Source organism: Camponotus floridanus, unplaced genomic scaffold (assembly GCF_003227725.1).
Source record: "Camponotus floridanus strain SB8 unplaced genomic scaffold, Cflo_v7.5 scaffold6, whole genome shotgun sequence".
In the NCBI taxonomy this organism is placed as follows: domain Eukaryota; kingdom Metazoa; phylum Arthropoda; class Insecta; order Hymenoptera; family Formicidae; genus Camponotus; species Camponotus floridanus.
The window spans coordinates 4,158,186-4,175,463 of NW_020229769.1; the positions used below are offsets into that span (position 1 = coordinate 4,158,186).

The following is a 17,278-nucleotide window of genomic DNA, read 5'->3' on the forward strand; positions in this document are numbered from 1 at the left end:
GATTGGCGATCCTGCGACCTGAAAGCAGTCGCTCGCTTCAAAAGAATCGAAGCAAAGATGGACTCCTGAGAAATTTTTATATACAGCAGTCCTCGTTCGACTTTGGAATACTACGCTGTACTCGGTCGTTAAATCTCTATCCGGTGGACGCCCGGGGGGGCCGACGTTCTTTTATGACCACGCTCCCGGTGTGAACGATGATCGTGCAGGAACCAGTGCAGGTAAGAAGCTGAGCTCGTTCCAGGCTCCTTTATCACGTTGCTGTAACATTGCGAATTTGTATATTGGGGCGCATCCACGTTTGCCACTATTGACGTCCCGCTGATATCGAGAGCACACGCGCACGCATCTCCTGCGTGGCTTCGGTTACGTCGTACGATGATTTCGGCGATTTCGTCCTCGGGATCGTCCTTTAGAAATCGTTTCTTGGAACGACGATTCGATATTTTCCCTTCTTGTTTTTATCCAAGTATACGCGGATCCCTTGCTCCGCTGCGAGAAGAAAAGAGCAGGACGAGCAAGGATTCCATCTATAAATAAGCGCGAAACTTGATCGTATCTGCGGATTTCGAATAATGAATAACGCGTATTTTTATAGTCAATTGAGATGCATAGAGGTGAGAGATGTTGTTTTCAGAGATTGCTTGGTGTCTAGCTGCTAAATAATAAAAAATTAATATGTCGTTTTATATACATATTTATACATATTCATATATACTATTATTTATTTATACATATTTGTAATTATTGTTAGTAAACAAGAGATTTATGAATGTATAAGTTAGACAATGAGATATCCAGATCGTTATTCTTAATTATATGTAATAAAATGTGCATATTGATTACGTCTTATCAATTGAAAATGCAAGGCATAAATTATATACTATTAAACTTTATATAGCATTTATATAACACTGTGACATTGAAACAACTCTTTTTTTTTTTTCAAGCATATTTTAAGAAAGACTAAAATAAACAATATTGTAATTTATTAAAATGAATCATTTGTGTAATATATAATAATGTATTATTAAAAAGTATATTTTTCTCAGATATTGCACTGCAATTTAATATTAGATATTAATGAATATTTTGCACATATTACTGACAATAAATATTTTTCTGCAGCCGAGTTCCCTTACGTCATATACTCTTTTCTTGTTAATTTAATCGCTCACATATTGCTATTGCATGATTAATTATCAAGATAAATATTGAAATTTTTAATTTTAGGCGGCCATATGGCATTGTTTGAATCATTATGCCTATCCAGATGCTATATTCTTGGCAGAAAGGCTGTGTGCAGAAGGTAGGATATTTTACTTTGTTTAATTTATAATATTATTCTTATATTTTCTTATTAACTTTTAAAATAAGACAAAATTTATAACTATATATATATATATATATTAATACATATTACATATTGTTATAGTGGACACGGAGGAAAGTTTATTTCTTTTGGCAACATGTTACTATCGTTCTGGTCGGATTAGACAAGCTTACGCCTTATTATCTCAGAAAGCACCTAGTTCGGCACAATGTAGGTTTTTACTAGCAAAATGTTGTTACGATCTGGAAAAGTAAGTACAATTTATACATTGCTCTGCATGTAACATATATATATATATATATATATATATATATATATATATATTACATGTATGTGTATATATGTATATGCAAATATGTAAAAATTTTATTAAAAACTTTTAGATATGCCGAAGCAGAAGCTGCGATAATCGGCGGATATTACAAGCAGTTGAAGAGTTTGGAAGAGATAATAAGTCAATTTGGGGAACAGGCATGTTTTTCTCTACAGATAATAGCAAAGATTTATTACAAGATGATGCGTACTGCGAGAGGCAACGAAGCGCATAAGTTAGCTTTAAAGATGAATCCTTTCCTCTGGCATTCGTTCGAAGAACTCTGTAATGTCGGTGAGAAGGTGGACCCTGCCAAGATTTTTCAAGTAGACAAACTAGATTCCTTTGCCATGTGCCATGGTACTGCATCTACGCTCAGCTATGTCACTGAACCGGATCTTATTGTACCTGGAAATAATGGCAACAGTACACCTATATCAAATGGCACTAACTTGTATGTATATATTATAAAATATATTATAAAATAACAGTATTAATATTTTATTCGCACATTACAGGACACCAGTAATGGCACCGACGCTGATAAATGGCGGTCAGGTACGCTTGTGTTCCTCTGCAGAGGACACTCCGCAAAATGGACCAGTTCATTATAATTGTACTTCGATATCGCCGAGAATCAAACTATCGCGTTATCGAAGCATGTTCAGCAATTCTATGAGTCCCCTCACGCCTAGTTTTGGTATTTTGCCACTGGAAAGTAATACACCTGAGCCGACTGTTCCACCATCACACACGACGCTCATGGAGGCTAACGATCAAAAGAGTCTGGCAAAACGCGTCAGTAGTCTGAGAGCTCATGTGGGAGTGAGTATCATTTTTTAGTTTTATAATAAATCATTGTTTATATTTATAATAGCATTTTTGCTTTCATATAATCTGAGTCATGGTAACTTGATATGTATTTTCGCATTATTTTTTTTAGCAATTAATGTCGAGGAAAGAGACACCACTACAACAAGGCAAGTCAGTATTTTCCCAATCGGGTAATGCAAGCAATACTGCCAATATTGTGACAGTGACAGCCGCTAATCCGACTTCACCTCCGTCACCAACGTTTCAGAGTACCAATGTTAGACGTTCGTCGCGACTCTTCAGTCATAATTCAGTAAAAGTATGACTTCTTTCACTTCACTTTGATTCTTCTAGTTATTTTCGTTTACTTGTAATTTTGATATGATTTGTATATATTTCAGGAGAACAATAAGTCACCTAATAGGAATAAATTTGCAACTCCAAAATCTCCATCTCGGAAGACGAAAGCGAGACTTGCTAAAACGAATTTGAACAAGACCAACTTCAATGAGTTAAACGAAAGAAATAGGAACGAAAAAGAGAAAAACGAAACGATCACGTCGGAAAAAGCAGTGGCTAATGCAAACGCGCTTAACGCCCAAAGTAATAATATTCATTCTGGAATAACATTACAAAAGCAATCAGCGGGTATGTTAATTATTGAATTAATATTAATTAATTTCTTCAATATTTTATTATTATTAAAAAAGTTTGAATTATTTTATATCTATAACTTTTTAGAAGGATTGATGTCTCTGTTACGAGAATTAGGGACAGCATATCAGCACTTGAGTCAGTTTAAATGTATGCAAGCTATTGAGATTTTAAGTATACTGCCGACACAGCATTATAATACTGGTTGGGTACTTTCTATGTTGGCTCGTGCACATTTTGAAATGATGAATTATAAAAAGGCTGCTAGGTAATGTCTTAATAATTAGACATTTCTTAAACGTTGGATCTATTTCAACATTTTTTTGCATTCATAATAAAAGTATACATTAATAATAGTATACATTTATTTGAATGAAAAAGAGATAAAAAATACATGGTAGAAGGTGTAACGTATCTAAAAACGACCTTTGTCTCTAATACATTAACATTTCGTTTTTTATTAATTTTTATTTTTTATTCATTCAATTTGTTTTTATTTTTTTTTTTGTGCAGTTATTTTGCGGAAGTGCGACAGTTAGAACCACAGAGGACAGAATTGATGGAGATTTATAGTACTGTCCTTTGGCATCTGCATGCGGAAGTGCAATTATCTACACTTGCTCAAGATCTAGTTTCTCAGGATCGTAATTCGGCAGCAGCATGGTGCGCCACGGGTAATCTCTTCTCAGCACAAACAGAACATGAAACGGCGATCAAATTTTTTCAAAGAGCCATTCAGGTATTTACAGGCTTAATTTCAATGTATGGCTATTTCATTTGTATAAAAATAATTTGCAATTCTTTGTAACATTTTTTTAGGTGGATCCTAATTTTCCATATGCCTATACATTATTAGGACATGAATATGTTTTGACTGAGGAACTAGATAAGGCAATTACTGCTTTCCGTAACGCCATCAGACTTGATCCCAGACATTACAATGCGTGGTAAGTTTCTATTAAAAAGATGTTACAATTTTATTAATTGTCTACTACTTAATTAGTTTCCGAGTTTAAATTATTCTCTTCTCTCACATTGAAGGTTCGGATTAGGAACGATATTTTCAAAACAGGAACAATACAGTTTAGCAGAGTTACACTTTAAACGGGCCTTACAAATAAATCCGCAGAATTCTGCACTAATGTGCCACATAGGTGTTGTGCAACATGCTCTAAAGAAAACCGACCAGGCATTAAAGACTTTGAATACCGCGCTAATTAACGATCCAGATAATACTTTGTGCAAATTTCATCGCGCGAGCATCAATTTTTCTATTGGTCGGCACATGGAAGCTCTTAGAGAGTTTGAAGAACTAAAGAATATTATACCCAAAGAATCTCTAGTCTATTATTCGATAGGAAAGGTAAGAGATTCTCAAACGATAATTTTTAAGGCATATTAAGATGTTCTTTTTCTTAAACATATTAAGATGTTCTTTTTCTTAAACAGGTACATAAAAAATTAGGCAATACCCATCTCGCGTTAATGTACTTTAGTTGGGCGACAGATTTAGATCCAAAAGGTGTTAATAGTCAAATTAAGGAGGCTATACTAAGTCCCGGTCAAGGAGATGACGATTCTCCACCAACACAATCAAGTATATATTATCAGATATATATAATACTATATAATACTATATAAACTAGAACTTTAGTCTTTCAAAACTTTAAGATAATTCACGCCAAAAATATGGATATTTTAAATTTATATAACTGAGAAATATATACAATTTTTTAATTATATTTTGTTACAAGGAATTGTACAACAAAAATTTAAATTAATACTTATTCAAAGTTATTATAGCAGATGAGCAGCAAGCACAAAATAATTCAATGGAACAGGACATCGAAACGAATAGGGAAGGAAGCACTGCGCCTCTTGCTGGAAATGTCTCCGTCGAGCCTCACGGTGATGACAGCGACGATAGTTTATGAAAACAATATATGAGACTTCCGTGAAAAAAAACGAAGCATTATTATCTTCGTTATGGGTCGAATTACTTGTTCATCGGCCTTTGCTTGCAAAATCGATAAAATTATTGATGCGCTATCATTGGTTTAAATCGAGTAGTTTTCGATTTTTTTCGAAAGCTGCAAATTGTCTGTGCGCGATGTGATTAGGTTAAAAGAAATTATATTATCCTCCTTGCGTCATCAAATTTCTTTTTGGTATCTTGCACGAAATTCGTGTAAGTTCTTATATATATGTATATGAATGCGGCTCTTGCGACAATAGAAAACTTGTGTATCGTATCCTTCATCAACTTGTACATTACGCGTTTGCCTCTGTATATTTTTTTTACGGTTGCTCGATCGCCTTTTATATTTCTTCTTACTTCAATCGTTGTTCCCTCTTGTGCCTCGTTTCGTTGCGCATCAAATTCAATTCATTTTAAGTCTGATGACGAAAGTCCACGAAATTTTGATTTGAACAAGATTGGATCGAAATAAGAGCTAAGTATACACATAATATCCAGATTTTTTTTCATCTTACGGAGACGAGGTATTAGAGATTCACGGTTGAGTAGAAACTATCACGTCGTAAAAAGAAATGAACGAATGTAACCGTAAGCATGTCTTGTACGTAGTTAGGTGATGTAATTAATTAATCGTTTTCGAGTAAGAGAGGGAAGAGAGTCTTGTGTAAATGTAAATTATTATTACTGTGTATTTACCGCTATTATTACTACTACAATTAGTGCTATTATTACTATTATTATTCGTATGATTATCATTGTTGATTTATATAGTGATTGTGGAGATATATCGTCGGTTGCTCGGCGTCGGAGCGGCCACTGGACGATCGTGCAATTCTCATCGTGAAATAAGATCCATTAATCGATCGAACATGAATTCGCGACTGCAATTTCGGCGAATCGATAATCGTGCGATTAAATTATTCGATTTCGACTTCGATGCCGAAATTAGCATAACCCGCGCAAATGTCTATATATATATAGAGAAACGCTCGTCGAATTATATTCTTAATAGTGCTGGACAGAATTTATGACGTTTATTGGCATCGTTCTTCGTTATCGATATTAGGTGTACAATGCAAACTGTCAATTCCGAATTTCCCGGAATAAAGATCGTTACGTGTTATTCCTGGAAGAACATAGCGTATATAAGTACGTTCGTCTCTCTAATTTCAAGCGGATTGAGTTACGATCGTAACGCATGTTATCACGCGTAACTGTAACGCTTTATATTGTACACGTAATTAAACGAAAAACTCGTCACGAAAAAAGAAGGAACAGAGAAAAGCTAATTGTACTGACTGAGAAATACGTCTGTGTGATACAAGACGCGCGTATCTTCCTCTTATTTTTCTCTCCCGCTCTCCTTTTTTTGTTTCTTTTTTTTTTTAATTTATTTATTTACTTTGCATTCTCCTCTCTTCTCGCACGTTCTTCCGCATGCATCTCGTATCTTTGGGAGAGAACAAAGAAAAATATAAAAGTATAAAGTCCTTTTTGCATTTAAAGTCTAACGCGTACATAGCAAAGCGGCGAGAATCGAGTTATTTATTATTTTATCTTTATACATGTTTATTTTTCTTACTGAACGGAAAGTGAAGTCGAGTTTATCTTCCAAAGAGGTTTAGGAAACAACTACACATATGTGTGCGATGTCTGTTCGTCTTTATCCAGCTTCCGCGATATCGAAACCGCGATGGATTTCGATCGAATTCAACAATCGCTGCCGCGTTACTCGTTTACAAAAAAAAGAGGTGTATGTGCGAAATAAAGGCCTGCACTTTTTATGAAACGCTATTTGCTGTTTTGGCGAACACATTACACCTGTGTCCTATGTCGACAATAATAATATACATGTCGAAAGAAATCTATCTAACAGAGTTCTGTTTGTTTCCCAGATTAATCGACCTAATGATGGGTCACATCGATAATTTTCAACCAACTACAGTGCTTTCTTACACAGAGTGAAATGATTTAAAATTCAAAATTTAATCATAAGGATTTATATTAAAAAAAATATACACATTCTCTATGTGAAAAGCGATAACATGTTTACAACGATGTGAGATAACACTGAAAAGTAATCAGTGATACGAAAATCGAGTCGTTGGGGAGCAAGATGATGGCCGACCCACGAGATCGGTTGTTTATTTCGTCTTTGGTTTATCGTTGCTTACTTAAGTCAAGAGTCAGAATAGTTTCAACTTTGTCGTGTGGTATATGATGCGACGAACGGATCGAACGGTGAGCATGAGCCAACAAAAGTCCAGGAGAGACTCGGACCTCGTGCTGTCGCATTTCGGTCACCTCAAGGAACACCTTTTCAAGTTTCTCGTCATTGGCGATTATGGTGTCGGTGAGTTGTCGCAATAATCAATAAACGATTGCTCGCATTCAAATTCGCGATTTACATTTATATATCATTGGCACGTATGAAGTGTGGAAAAAATTTTTCTTCCTAGTAATAAGAAAGAGAAAATAAGTATTATATACAAGAATATATTCGATGATCTCTCTATTATCTCATTGATTTTATCGATTATTATCAAAAATTGATTTTTAAGTGCATTTATTTAGTAATTTGCAAACTTTAAGCTATTTCTTTATTAATCTGGAAAGCGCGTATAATTTTTTTAATTTTTAAGATTTTGAAAATTGTAATTTTTTAAATCTCGAAAATTTTTATGTGTAAAACTTTACAAAAATCTTTATACACAATTTTTCGTACATATTCTAAAAGTGTACAATACTTTAAAAATGTTCACAGAATTTTGTAAGATCGCTTTTATATATGCAAATGCATTATAGACTTTCGCAAAATTTATAATTTTGTTTGAATTTGTACAAAGACTTTTTATTTCAGGCAAAACTGCGCTAGTCAGAAGATACACGGAAGGTAAAAATTTGCAATTGTTTATTTTCCGTTTTCTTATCGATCAAAATTCACGCGCGCAAAAAGTACTTGCTATTGAAGCATTAAATGTAAGCGTATGATTGGGATCCGCAAATAAGAAGATCGCGAGAGAGCAGATCGGAAAGAGAGAGAAAGAGAAAGAAATGAGAAATGTGCGCAAGCCGGTTTATCTTTAAAGACACGTGCGTCAAATTGTCAACGTGCAGTGCGACTTACGATACTACGATCATTATTAAAACCTGTATGTCATCGGTGTCATTGCACAGAGTGTCGAAACTGTCTTTTCCAGGAAAATTTTCCTCGAATTACAAGATTACCATAGGCGCCGATTTTGCGATAAAAACGCTCGATTGGGATCCGCACACTAAAATAAACTTGCAACTATGGTATGGTAATCTGTCGACGTATAATTTACTAATATTATTTATATTTATCTATGTTACTATTTTATTATCTTTTTTATTTTTTGCGATTTCTTAAAATTTTTCTTAATCTCGCAAGATATCACTATATATAAGAAAAAAAAAATGATAAATTTCGAATATTTCAGGGACATTGCTGGTCACGAGAGATTTGGATACATGACGAGGGTCTATTATAAATACGCGTAAATATGACTTTAATATACTTTTTATTTAATTTGATTAATCGGCATTTTTTTGCGTATTTCTTTATATTAAATATTACTATAAATGAATAGTTTGTGTGTACTTTGATCTCTAATAATATGCTTTATTGAGATAAGTTTATGATGCTACATTTCTTGATTAAAAATTTTAAATCAATTTTCTTAATCATTGATTTAACTTACTTATTAATACAGAGTGGCCGCAGCTCTCGTATTTGACATTTCACGCGCGGCGACCTTTCAATCGATGAAAAAGTGGCTGTGCGATCTTAGGGAAAAGATCACGTTGCCCAATGGCTCGGATATACCGATCATTCTTTTAGCGAATAAATGCGATATATCAGTCGCCGTTACCGACGAGCAGATCTCCAAATTCTGCAAGGAGAACAAAATAAATGCCTGGTATGCGACTTCTGCAAAGAACAATACCAATGTCGGTAGGTGATTGAAAATTTTTTGTTCGTAAAAGAAATCATCTCTCTTGTTTCAATTTATATTTTTCAAAACAATTTTCCTTTAATATATTTTAATATTTAATATATTTTAACACTTTGATATTACAATTTATTTAAAAGAAAGAGAATTCTTGAGCTTGAAAATAAACTTTTCTATTTTGTTGCATTGATTTTGTGCAGTTTTAATTATTTTATTGTTAACACAAGTTTTTTTTATATAATCATCGATATGTTACATATATTAAGAATGCTTTAAATTTCGAACACTTTCTATGTATTTAAATCCATTCGAAAACACGCTACACGATTAAGAATGAAATCTTATATCATATATCACTAACAGTCGAGATAAGTCAAAGACTATAATTGCATTATTATAAAATTTTCAGATACAGCGATGCGCTATTTAGTGGAGAAAGTGTTGAACGCAAAAATCGACAATGGTGTACACGACTCGATTAAATTGCAGCGTGGGAACTTATTGAAACACCAAAATCTTGGTTGCTGTATATAAAGCGAGATGGACTATTTTAAGATTTATTTTAATATCATTTATAGCTACATATTATTTTATTTTTGTTACTTGACATTCTATTTATATATTTTTTATTAAAAAAATATATATATATGAATATATACAAATATTTTTTTCTTTTAGAAGAAACTAAATATAAGATCTAAATATAAGGAACTAAATGTACTCATATTTTTTTATAATACATAATAGAAGGAATTAAATAGTGTGCACATAGCGCGTTTTGTAATGTTCCAATATAATTATAAAAAAGTTTTATGTAATAAAAAAGTAAAACTACAATTATCTCGTTAAACAATTTGTATGTAAAAATTTAGATATTGTATTATACAATATTTGTTTTATACAAAAATCTTTGCCACTTTTGCATTTACTATGTGAACTACATCAGTAATAATTTTTTTCCTTAAATTTTTATGCGTCTCGTTATGAATTATATAAGAAATAACTATGAAAAAAAATATGAAAAGAAACTATAAATATATTTTATAATTAATCTTTTAACTAAGCTAATTAATCGTATCTGAAGTGATAACTTTTGATAAACATAATTTTCTGAATTTTCCGAAACATTTCATATATTCATAACATCTTATAAATATCTTTGTTACCAACGTTAATTGCATACATACAAGTTCTTCTTATCTACTGTATGTAACAGATCATATATTATCAAGAATTTAAGTGGCATTTAAGATTGTAGTGCCAGTCAAGCAAAATGATAACAAGACGAATGTTGGGTTGAGTTAGGTTGCGAATAAAGTGTGTCACAGCAGTAGCGAATAATAGCTCGTAGAATGCAGTTTACATTTCTGTGTTGCTTACTATTCAAATAATTTCTTAATATATGTGCCATTTTAAAACGAATTTGATATACATCATTATAATTTAGCGTACAATACAGGATATAAGTTATATTATTTGGAGATTCTTTGTATTTTGAAAACAAATAGAGCGAATATGGCTGGTAATTTTCCAGATACTGTAGAAACTGGTAAGTGCGACGAAAAACTTAATAAAATACTAAAACAATTTAATTGTATTTATAAATTCTGTCATGTATAAAAATTCGTATATTATGTATCAGAAAAAATTTCTGAAAATTTCATGATATAGAAAGAAAATATTCCAAATCCTAGATTATAAGTATATTTTAATCATCAGTAATTACTATATAAAATTCTTTAAATCCTGAGAAACATTGTTATAATTAATAGTAGGAATATAAAAATATAAAACTTTGCTCAAAAATCTTTATACATAAAATAATATTATTCAAATAATAATAAAAATTTTTCAATCTTAATAATCTCTTTTTTAATGCAAAAGCAGATTCTACAATACTATAAGTTTAATATTTATTATTATATTTTATGATGCAGTTCTAGGAAGTATACGATTATCTGAACTCGGTCAAACATTAACGCACGAACATTTTGCTCTCGATTTTCGTAAGTTTTACGTACCACCACCAAAGCATATTAATAAACATTTTCCCAAAGAAAGTTTACATCTCGAGGATATCGGATATGTCAAGCAGTATCCGTAAGTCGAACAAAAAAATATATCTTTTTTACAATACATTCGAAATTATAATATTACAAATAATCTTAAATAAAAAGATGTGAATGACATGTAATGAACAATGTTAAATATTAATATCAATACAAAAGAATGATATTGTGTATTAATAACATTTTTTAACGAGATAATAAAGCCACTTTTTATAATTATATAATTTGTTTTCGTTAAACATTCTGGAAAAAATTTGGAGTATAAATAATTTATTCTAATAATTTGTTCGGTGAATTTCTTAATTAAATGTTTTCTTAAAATATAGCAAAGATAGTATTTCTCACCTAAAATTATGACATATAAAGATGTTGACGTGTGAAACAATCCTCGCAATTTCTATAGAGTTTTATAATTATATATCAATAATGAAACGATTGAATAAATGTTGTTAAAAATGATACATAATTATAATGACACTAAATATATTGGTTTAGATATAGTAGCTTGAGTAATTTGAAATTTGATGACGAATACGCGCACAAAGCTGTTAATATGGATGTAAAATTATTCAAGGAAGCTGGTGGTGGAACTATCGTGGAAAATAGCAACCACGGTTTGCAACGCGACATTATTTTAATGAGAAATATTAGTCAGTCGATGGGAATTAATGTAATCGCTGGAACTGGTGTGTTTTTTATTATGTTATTATTACTTCTAAATATTATATCCAATGTTATATAATTGTTAATGTTACATATATAATACTTTTGCATTTCGACAGGATATTATGTCGCTAACACGCAAACTGCATCGACTCTCGACATGACAAAAGAAGAAATGTACAATCTCATGTATAAAGAATTAGAAGAAAATTGTGTTGGGCTTCCCAATGAACTGAAAGTAAAGGCTGGATTTATCGGAGAAGTCGGCAGTACTTGGCCGATCGAGGGTATATAGCTACATATTAGCTTGCTAAATATTTTTCCGTTTATTGTGTTTATTTATTAGAGCGAAATATGTTTATTTAGAAAGACGTTGAACAGATAAAAAACGAGAAAAGAGCGAAAAGTGTAATTGAAACGAACAGATTTCATGTGTAACTTATTAAATTACAATACTTTTGTAAGCAGAAAGTAAACCACGCTTACTAATAAAATAAATATAATCAAGCTTAATTAATAATAAAAATAATTAATGATAAAATTATGTCTTAAAATAATTCTATATCTGTGATTAGATTTTGAGAAACGTGCCATTTGTGCGACTGGCGAAGTTCAAGCGCAATTGCACTGTTCTGTGAGCTTTCATCCTGGAAGAAATGCGTCTGCGCCTGCGGAGATAATGCGTATCTATCAAGAGGCTGGTGGAGATTCTACTAAAGCTATCATGTCTCATATTGATCGTGAGATTTATTGACTTTTATTCATTAGTTTTTCTAATTAGGCTGTACATCGAAACTATTTCTCTGCAAATACATTAATTAAATAAATTTAATAGGTACATTAGTCAAAAAGGAGCAAATTATGGAATTCGCTGATGATAACAAGTGCTACATCCAATTTGATCTATTTGGTATCGAGTGTTCTTTTTATCAGCTACATCCATCAGTAGATATGATATCAGATGCACAGCGTATCAAACGAATTGCACATCTGAAGAAGGAAGGGAAACTACATCGTGTTCTCATGAGTCATGACATTCACACGAAGCATAGATTAGTACGTATTTTTTAATATCTTTATTCAATTTTATGTAATAATTTTGATTATTCATAATTGATTATTCATTCATTTTGCTTATGTAAATTAATTTTAATTTTAATTCATAGAATTAAATAATAACTTATTTAAATCGATTTAAAAGATTAGAGTTAAATAGAAGATTAAACATTTAGAATTATTTTATTAATTTTTAAGATACCTTTCGGCGGCCATGGATATTCCCATATCGCGAATAATATTCTGCCAAATATGATAAATAAAGGCTTTACGATGGAAGAAATCGAACTAATAACAGTTGAAAATCCAAAAAGATGGTTATCTCGATAATATAATCTACCTGGAGAACGAAAGTTACAATTTTTTTCTTTATAACGTAACATTTTTTAATGATGTTTGTAGATAATTATAACAATTTATTTTTATTATCATTCTGCATTGAAACTGCATTTTTAATTCAAGACAATATGAGTTGTATTGTGTATGTATATTTACAGGTTATAAAAAAATGATATCTATGAAGAGTAATTTTTCATTTCCTTAACTTTAAAAATCATAAATGCCTACATATTTAATCCTCGAAATGTTTCATTAGTTAACAATTAATGAATTAGTTAACCTCGTTCATTAGTTAACAAATAATTTAATATTAAAATATTATAATATAAGATTTATTGTTCTATAAATCGACAAGAATTTATTACTATTACAAATATTATTTGATTTAAAGATTTATTTGAGTCTGTACCCTTATCAGGGGGCACTGTGTTTATATTTATTATCAAAATAAATATGTATTCGTGTTAGCAATGTCAATTGGATATACATAACAAGTTTAAGATATAGCTATCGGTTATAATTCAAACATTATAATATTTGAGTTAAATGTGACACAGTTCTGAGTATGTCACAGTAGTTCTAAGTATCAAATATTACATCTATATCGTCGCGCTATTTATAAAATAAGGACACATTACGCTTAGATAATTATAAAAAGTGTACTGCCATTAAATATAAAATTAAATAAACTATAAATTCTTTGTTTTTAACAAAAATAGAATGAAGCAGAGTATATCTGATAACAAAAATAAAATAATGCTGAGTAATATGCAGTCTGATAAAAGAAACGACGGCAACTACGTGGAAACTGGTAAGAATGAGTAAAGAAAAATTATAAAATAATTATATAATGTAATAAATTGCGTTTACACATTTTTATACGGATATTTATATATTATAATATTTATATTATAATATTTATATTGACGAATTCAAGAATGATATAAATCAGTCAAATATTATGTTTTCATGATTCAAAAAGATTTTTATAATTTTTCACGAATTTTTGCGTAATAATGTTGCTTATCGCGATCTTCTAAATGTACAAATCATCCAAATATCCATCTTACTGAGCATTTATTATTTATTATTTTATGCTATATATCTAGTACGGGGACCCATGAGAATGTCTAAACTCGGTACAACATTAACGCACGAATACTTAATATGTGATTTTTCCAATCTTTACGTACCTCCTTTCTACGTAAACTCATATGATTTTACAGCTTCTTCTTTAAAGAATCTCGGATATGTTAGACAATATCCGTAAGTGAAATTAAAATATCTGTTTAAACGACAAATTTTTCTGTATATGTGTATATGTATTGAAATAATGATGATATGAAAAAATATCTCGATTGTCAAAATAAGAGTAATTTATATTCAATACAAAAATAGTTTTGTTAAATGACATTGTTCAATGACAACATTTTAAATGTAGCTTTGCAGTTAAATCAATGTTTTATAAATTTATTCCATGTTTATATATGTAATTGTTTATGTATGTTTATATATGTTTAAATATGTTTATATACTAATTTACATTTATTAGAATGTGTAATTTAAAAAAATAAAATGGGTTTTAATACATGTTTCACGAAATATTTCACTCTGTCGTATAACAGCTCCATATAATCTTTACTTTTATATGTTTTCTTATAATTACACAATCGATAAATAAACATCAATACATTAATAAATAAACTATTAATAAATATTGTTAAAAGGAATAAATATGTATTTAACGAAAAACATTATAAATCAGATACAGCTATTTGGAAAATCTGCGGCTTAATGATGTAGAAGGAATAACTGCTGTTTTTAAAGAAGTGGATTTGTTTAAACGATCTTATGGTGGAACTATCGTGGACAAATCTAGTTGTTTAAATCGCAATATTTCTGTATTGAAATCACTTAGTGATACAACCGATGTTAATATAATTATTGGAACAGGTATGATTGCATAGATACTATGTATATAATATCTTTTTAAATTCTTCGAGATGTATTTTTTTCTCGGTGAAAAGTTAAGTTAATTTTTTGCGTGACGATTAAGAGTAAGAAGTTATTTTGTGTACTAAAAAATAATATAAATATAAAACATAAATAATATAACTATAAAATATAAATAAATAATTATGTATTTTTAAGTTTCTTTTTTAAGTATAGTAAATCTTAATAAAATTTTAACTTAATGAATAATTATATAAAGATATTACAGTAAAGATGGAAAAAATATTATTCTCGATAATTTTGCTAAATGATTGAATGCGCAACTTCTATGCATTATCAATAATTTATAAGTAAAAAATTGTAACTTTGAAACACATTACGAAAATTCAAAATTAATCTTCAAAATGTGTTATTAAAACAATAATTATATACCATTCTATATGATAATCTATTTCATATCTTCAGAATCAAAAATTCTTATTCACAAATTAAATTAATTATCTCAATTAATCAAAAAATGATATTTTCATTCTTTATGAATAATAAATATTTGGCTAATTTCAGTTTCATATATTATCATTAATTACATCATTAGTTATCTTATATTTTTGCAATTTGACAGGTTATAATATTCCTGATGCACCAAATTTACTGTCTACGAAGACTACAGAGGAAATGTACAATGATATACAAGATGAAATGGAAAATGGTTGCAAAACGGAACGGAGTGTGAAGCCAGCATTTATCGCAGAAGGCGGCGATATTATTCTAGGTACACATTTACATGTAAAAGATATATATATAAAATATTATATAGAAATATATATAGAAAATATACAATTATAACATTATAATTGTAAAGTTGTAATACGAAATATCTCTCTCTAGTAATCTCTTTCATTAATAAGATATATGTAATTAAATAATAACAAATCTAATTAAAATTATATATACATATATATATATATTTATTTAGTATATACAGTGGCTTACAAAAATATATTTTATCGAATTTACAAATAAAATATAAATTGATAAAATTTCATTTCAAATATAAGATTCATAAGCTATATTAACTATATTATGTTTGTATTAACTTAGACTTATTTAACTTAGACTTTGAAATACGTGCTCTTCGTGCAATGGCACTATATCAAGGGCAATTTCGTTGCCCCGTGAGTTTTCATCCCGGAAAATACGTAATTCCACTTACCGAAATAATGCGGATTTATCAAGAAGCAGGGGGAAGGGCCACAGAACTTGTTATAGCCCACATTGATCGTAAGATCCACGAAACTTTTTAATTAATTTTCAAGTTACTTGCCTATATAGAAAACATCGCTAGTATATTAATTTAATTAATTAACAGGTTCAATAGGGACAGAAAATATCATGGAGTTCATCGAGAAGAACCAATGTTACATCCAGTTTGATCAGTTTGGTGTCGATACTCCTTTTTATCAATTGAATCCACGTACTGATATAATGTCAGATACGCAGAAAATCCAACTTATCGCAATGATGAAAGCAGAAGGAAAACTACATCGAGTTCTCATGAGTCACGATATTCACACTAAGCATAGAATGGTATATATTTTTCAACAATCAATTTTGCGTAATAAATTTGATCATTTACATAATTTTATTTTCATTTCAACGCATCATCTTGAATTTTATAATCTTACTTAATATACTTCTTATTATTTCATTTTTAATTTATATGATTAAATAATAAATTATTTATATTAAAATATTAGAATTATCCTGATATTGAGGCAGAACTGATATAAGCGTTAAATTATTCTTATTATTGATTTTTCAGGTAACTTTTGGTGGGCTTGGATATGTACACATTTCACACAATGTTACACCACTCATGTTAAAAAGAGATTTCACGCTGGATGACATCTATTTAATAAGAAATGAAAATCCTTATAGATGGCTTAACCGACTTAATCTGTAATCAATTTGCAAAATAGATTGCAGCAGGGCGTATCTCATATACTTTATACAAAATATAAAAGTTTTTTAAATGTATTTGTTTTTTTATTAAATAAAATTCTTATTTGCAGTCTATTTTTCTTATTTCTATTCTATAATGAGCATATTGTAAATGTATTTTAAATATAAGGC

At 30.0% G+C, this 17,278-nt stretch overlaps 4 protein-coding genes across 6 annotated transcripts; all 4 read left to right on the forward strand.

The window, feature by feature from the left end:
- Positions 1 to 14: 14 nt before the first annotated feature.
- LOC105251080 (cell division cycle protein 27 homolog) lies at positions 15 to 6,415 on the forward strand. 3 transcript variants are annotated; one of them, XM_025413046.1, is made up of 13 exons: positions 15 to 221; positions 1,234 to 1,309; positions 1,436 to 1,583; positions 1,717 to 2,100; positions 2,165 to 2,471; positions 2,590 to 2,778; positions 2,861 to 3,107; positions 3,201 to 3,381; positions 3,627 to 3,852; positions 3,933 to 4,060; positions 4,155 to 4,476; positions 4,563 to 4,710; positions 4,908 to 6,415. In XM_025413046.1, the coding sequence occupies exons 1-13, from the start codon at positions 198 to 200 to the stop codon at positions 5,045 to 5,047; spliced, it is 2,520 nt and encodes an 839-aa protein (XP_025268831.1). In that variant the 5' UTR covers positions 15 to 197; the 3' UTR covers positions 5,048 to 6,415. The 3 variants fall into 3 exon arrangements, with proteins under 3 accessions (XP_025268831.1, XP_025268832.1, XP_025268833.1); XM_025413047.1 differs by having other exon boundaries at positions 4,917 to 6,415; XM_025413048.1 differs by having other exon boundaries at positions 4,920 to 6,415.
- A 616-nt stretch (positions 6,416 to 7,031) lies between these two features.
- Positions 7,032 to 9,664, forward strand: LOC105251066 (ras-related protein Rab-7L1). Its single transcript, XM_011257576.3, has 6 exons — positions 7,032 to 7,444; positions 7,952 to 7,984; positions 8,292 to 8,388; positions 8,553 to 8,609; positions 8,826 to 9,067; positions 9,475 to 9,664. Exons 1-6 carry the CDS (start codon positions 7,309 to 7,311, stop codon positions 9,597 to 9,599), a joined length of 690 nt encoding a protein of 229 aa, XP_011255878.1. The 5' UTR covers positions 7,032 to 7,308; the 3' UTR covers positions 9,600 to 9,664.
- Positions 9,665 to 10,332: 668 nt separating this feature from the next.
- On the forward strand, positions 10,333 to 13,251 carry LOC105251064 (phosphotriesterase-related protein). The gene is made up of 7 exons (XM_011257575.3): positions 10,333 to 10,614; positions 11,003 to 11,165; positions 11,630 to 11,820; positions 11,917 to 12,084; positions 12,373 to 12,537; positions 12,633 to 12,853; positions 13,052 to 13,251. The coding sequence occupies exons 1-7, from the start codon at positions 10,581 to 10,583 to the stop codon at positions 13,181 to 13,183; spliced, it is 1,074 nt and encodes a 357-aa protein (XP_011255877.1). The 5' UTR covers positions 10,333 to 10,580; the 3' UTR covers positions 13,184 to 13,251.
- Positions 13,252 to 13,738: 487 nt separating this feature from the next.
- On the forward strand, positions 13,739 to 17,174 carry LOC105251063 (phosphotriesterase-related protein). The gene is made up of 7 exons (XM_011257574.3): positions 13,739 to 14,003; positions 14,302 to 14,458; positions 14,958 to 15,145; positions 15,768 to 15,917; positions 16,262 to 16,426; positions 16,515 to 16,732; positions 16,968 to 17,174. Exons 1-7 carry the CDS (start codon positions 13,913 to 13,915, stop codon positions 17,106 to 17,108), a joined length of 1,110 nt encoding a protein of 369 aa, XP_011255876.1. The 5' UTR covers positions 13,739 to 13,912; the 3' UTR covers positions 17,109 to 17,174.
- Positions 17,175 to 17,278: the final 104 nt, after the last annotated feature.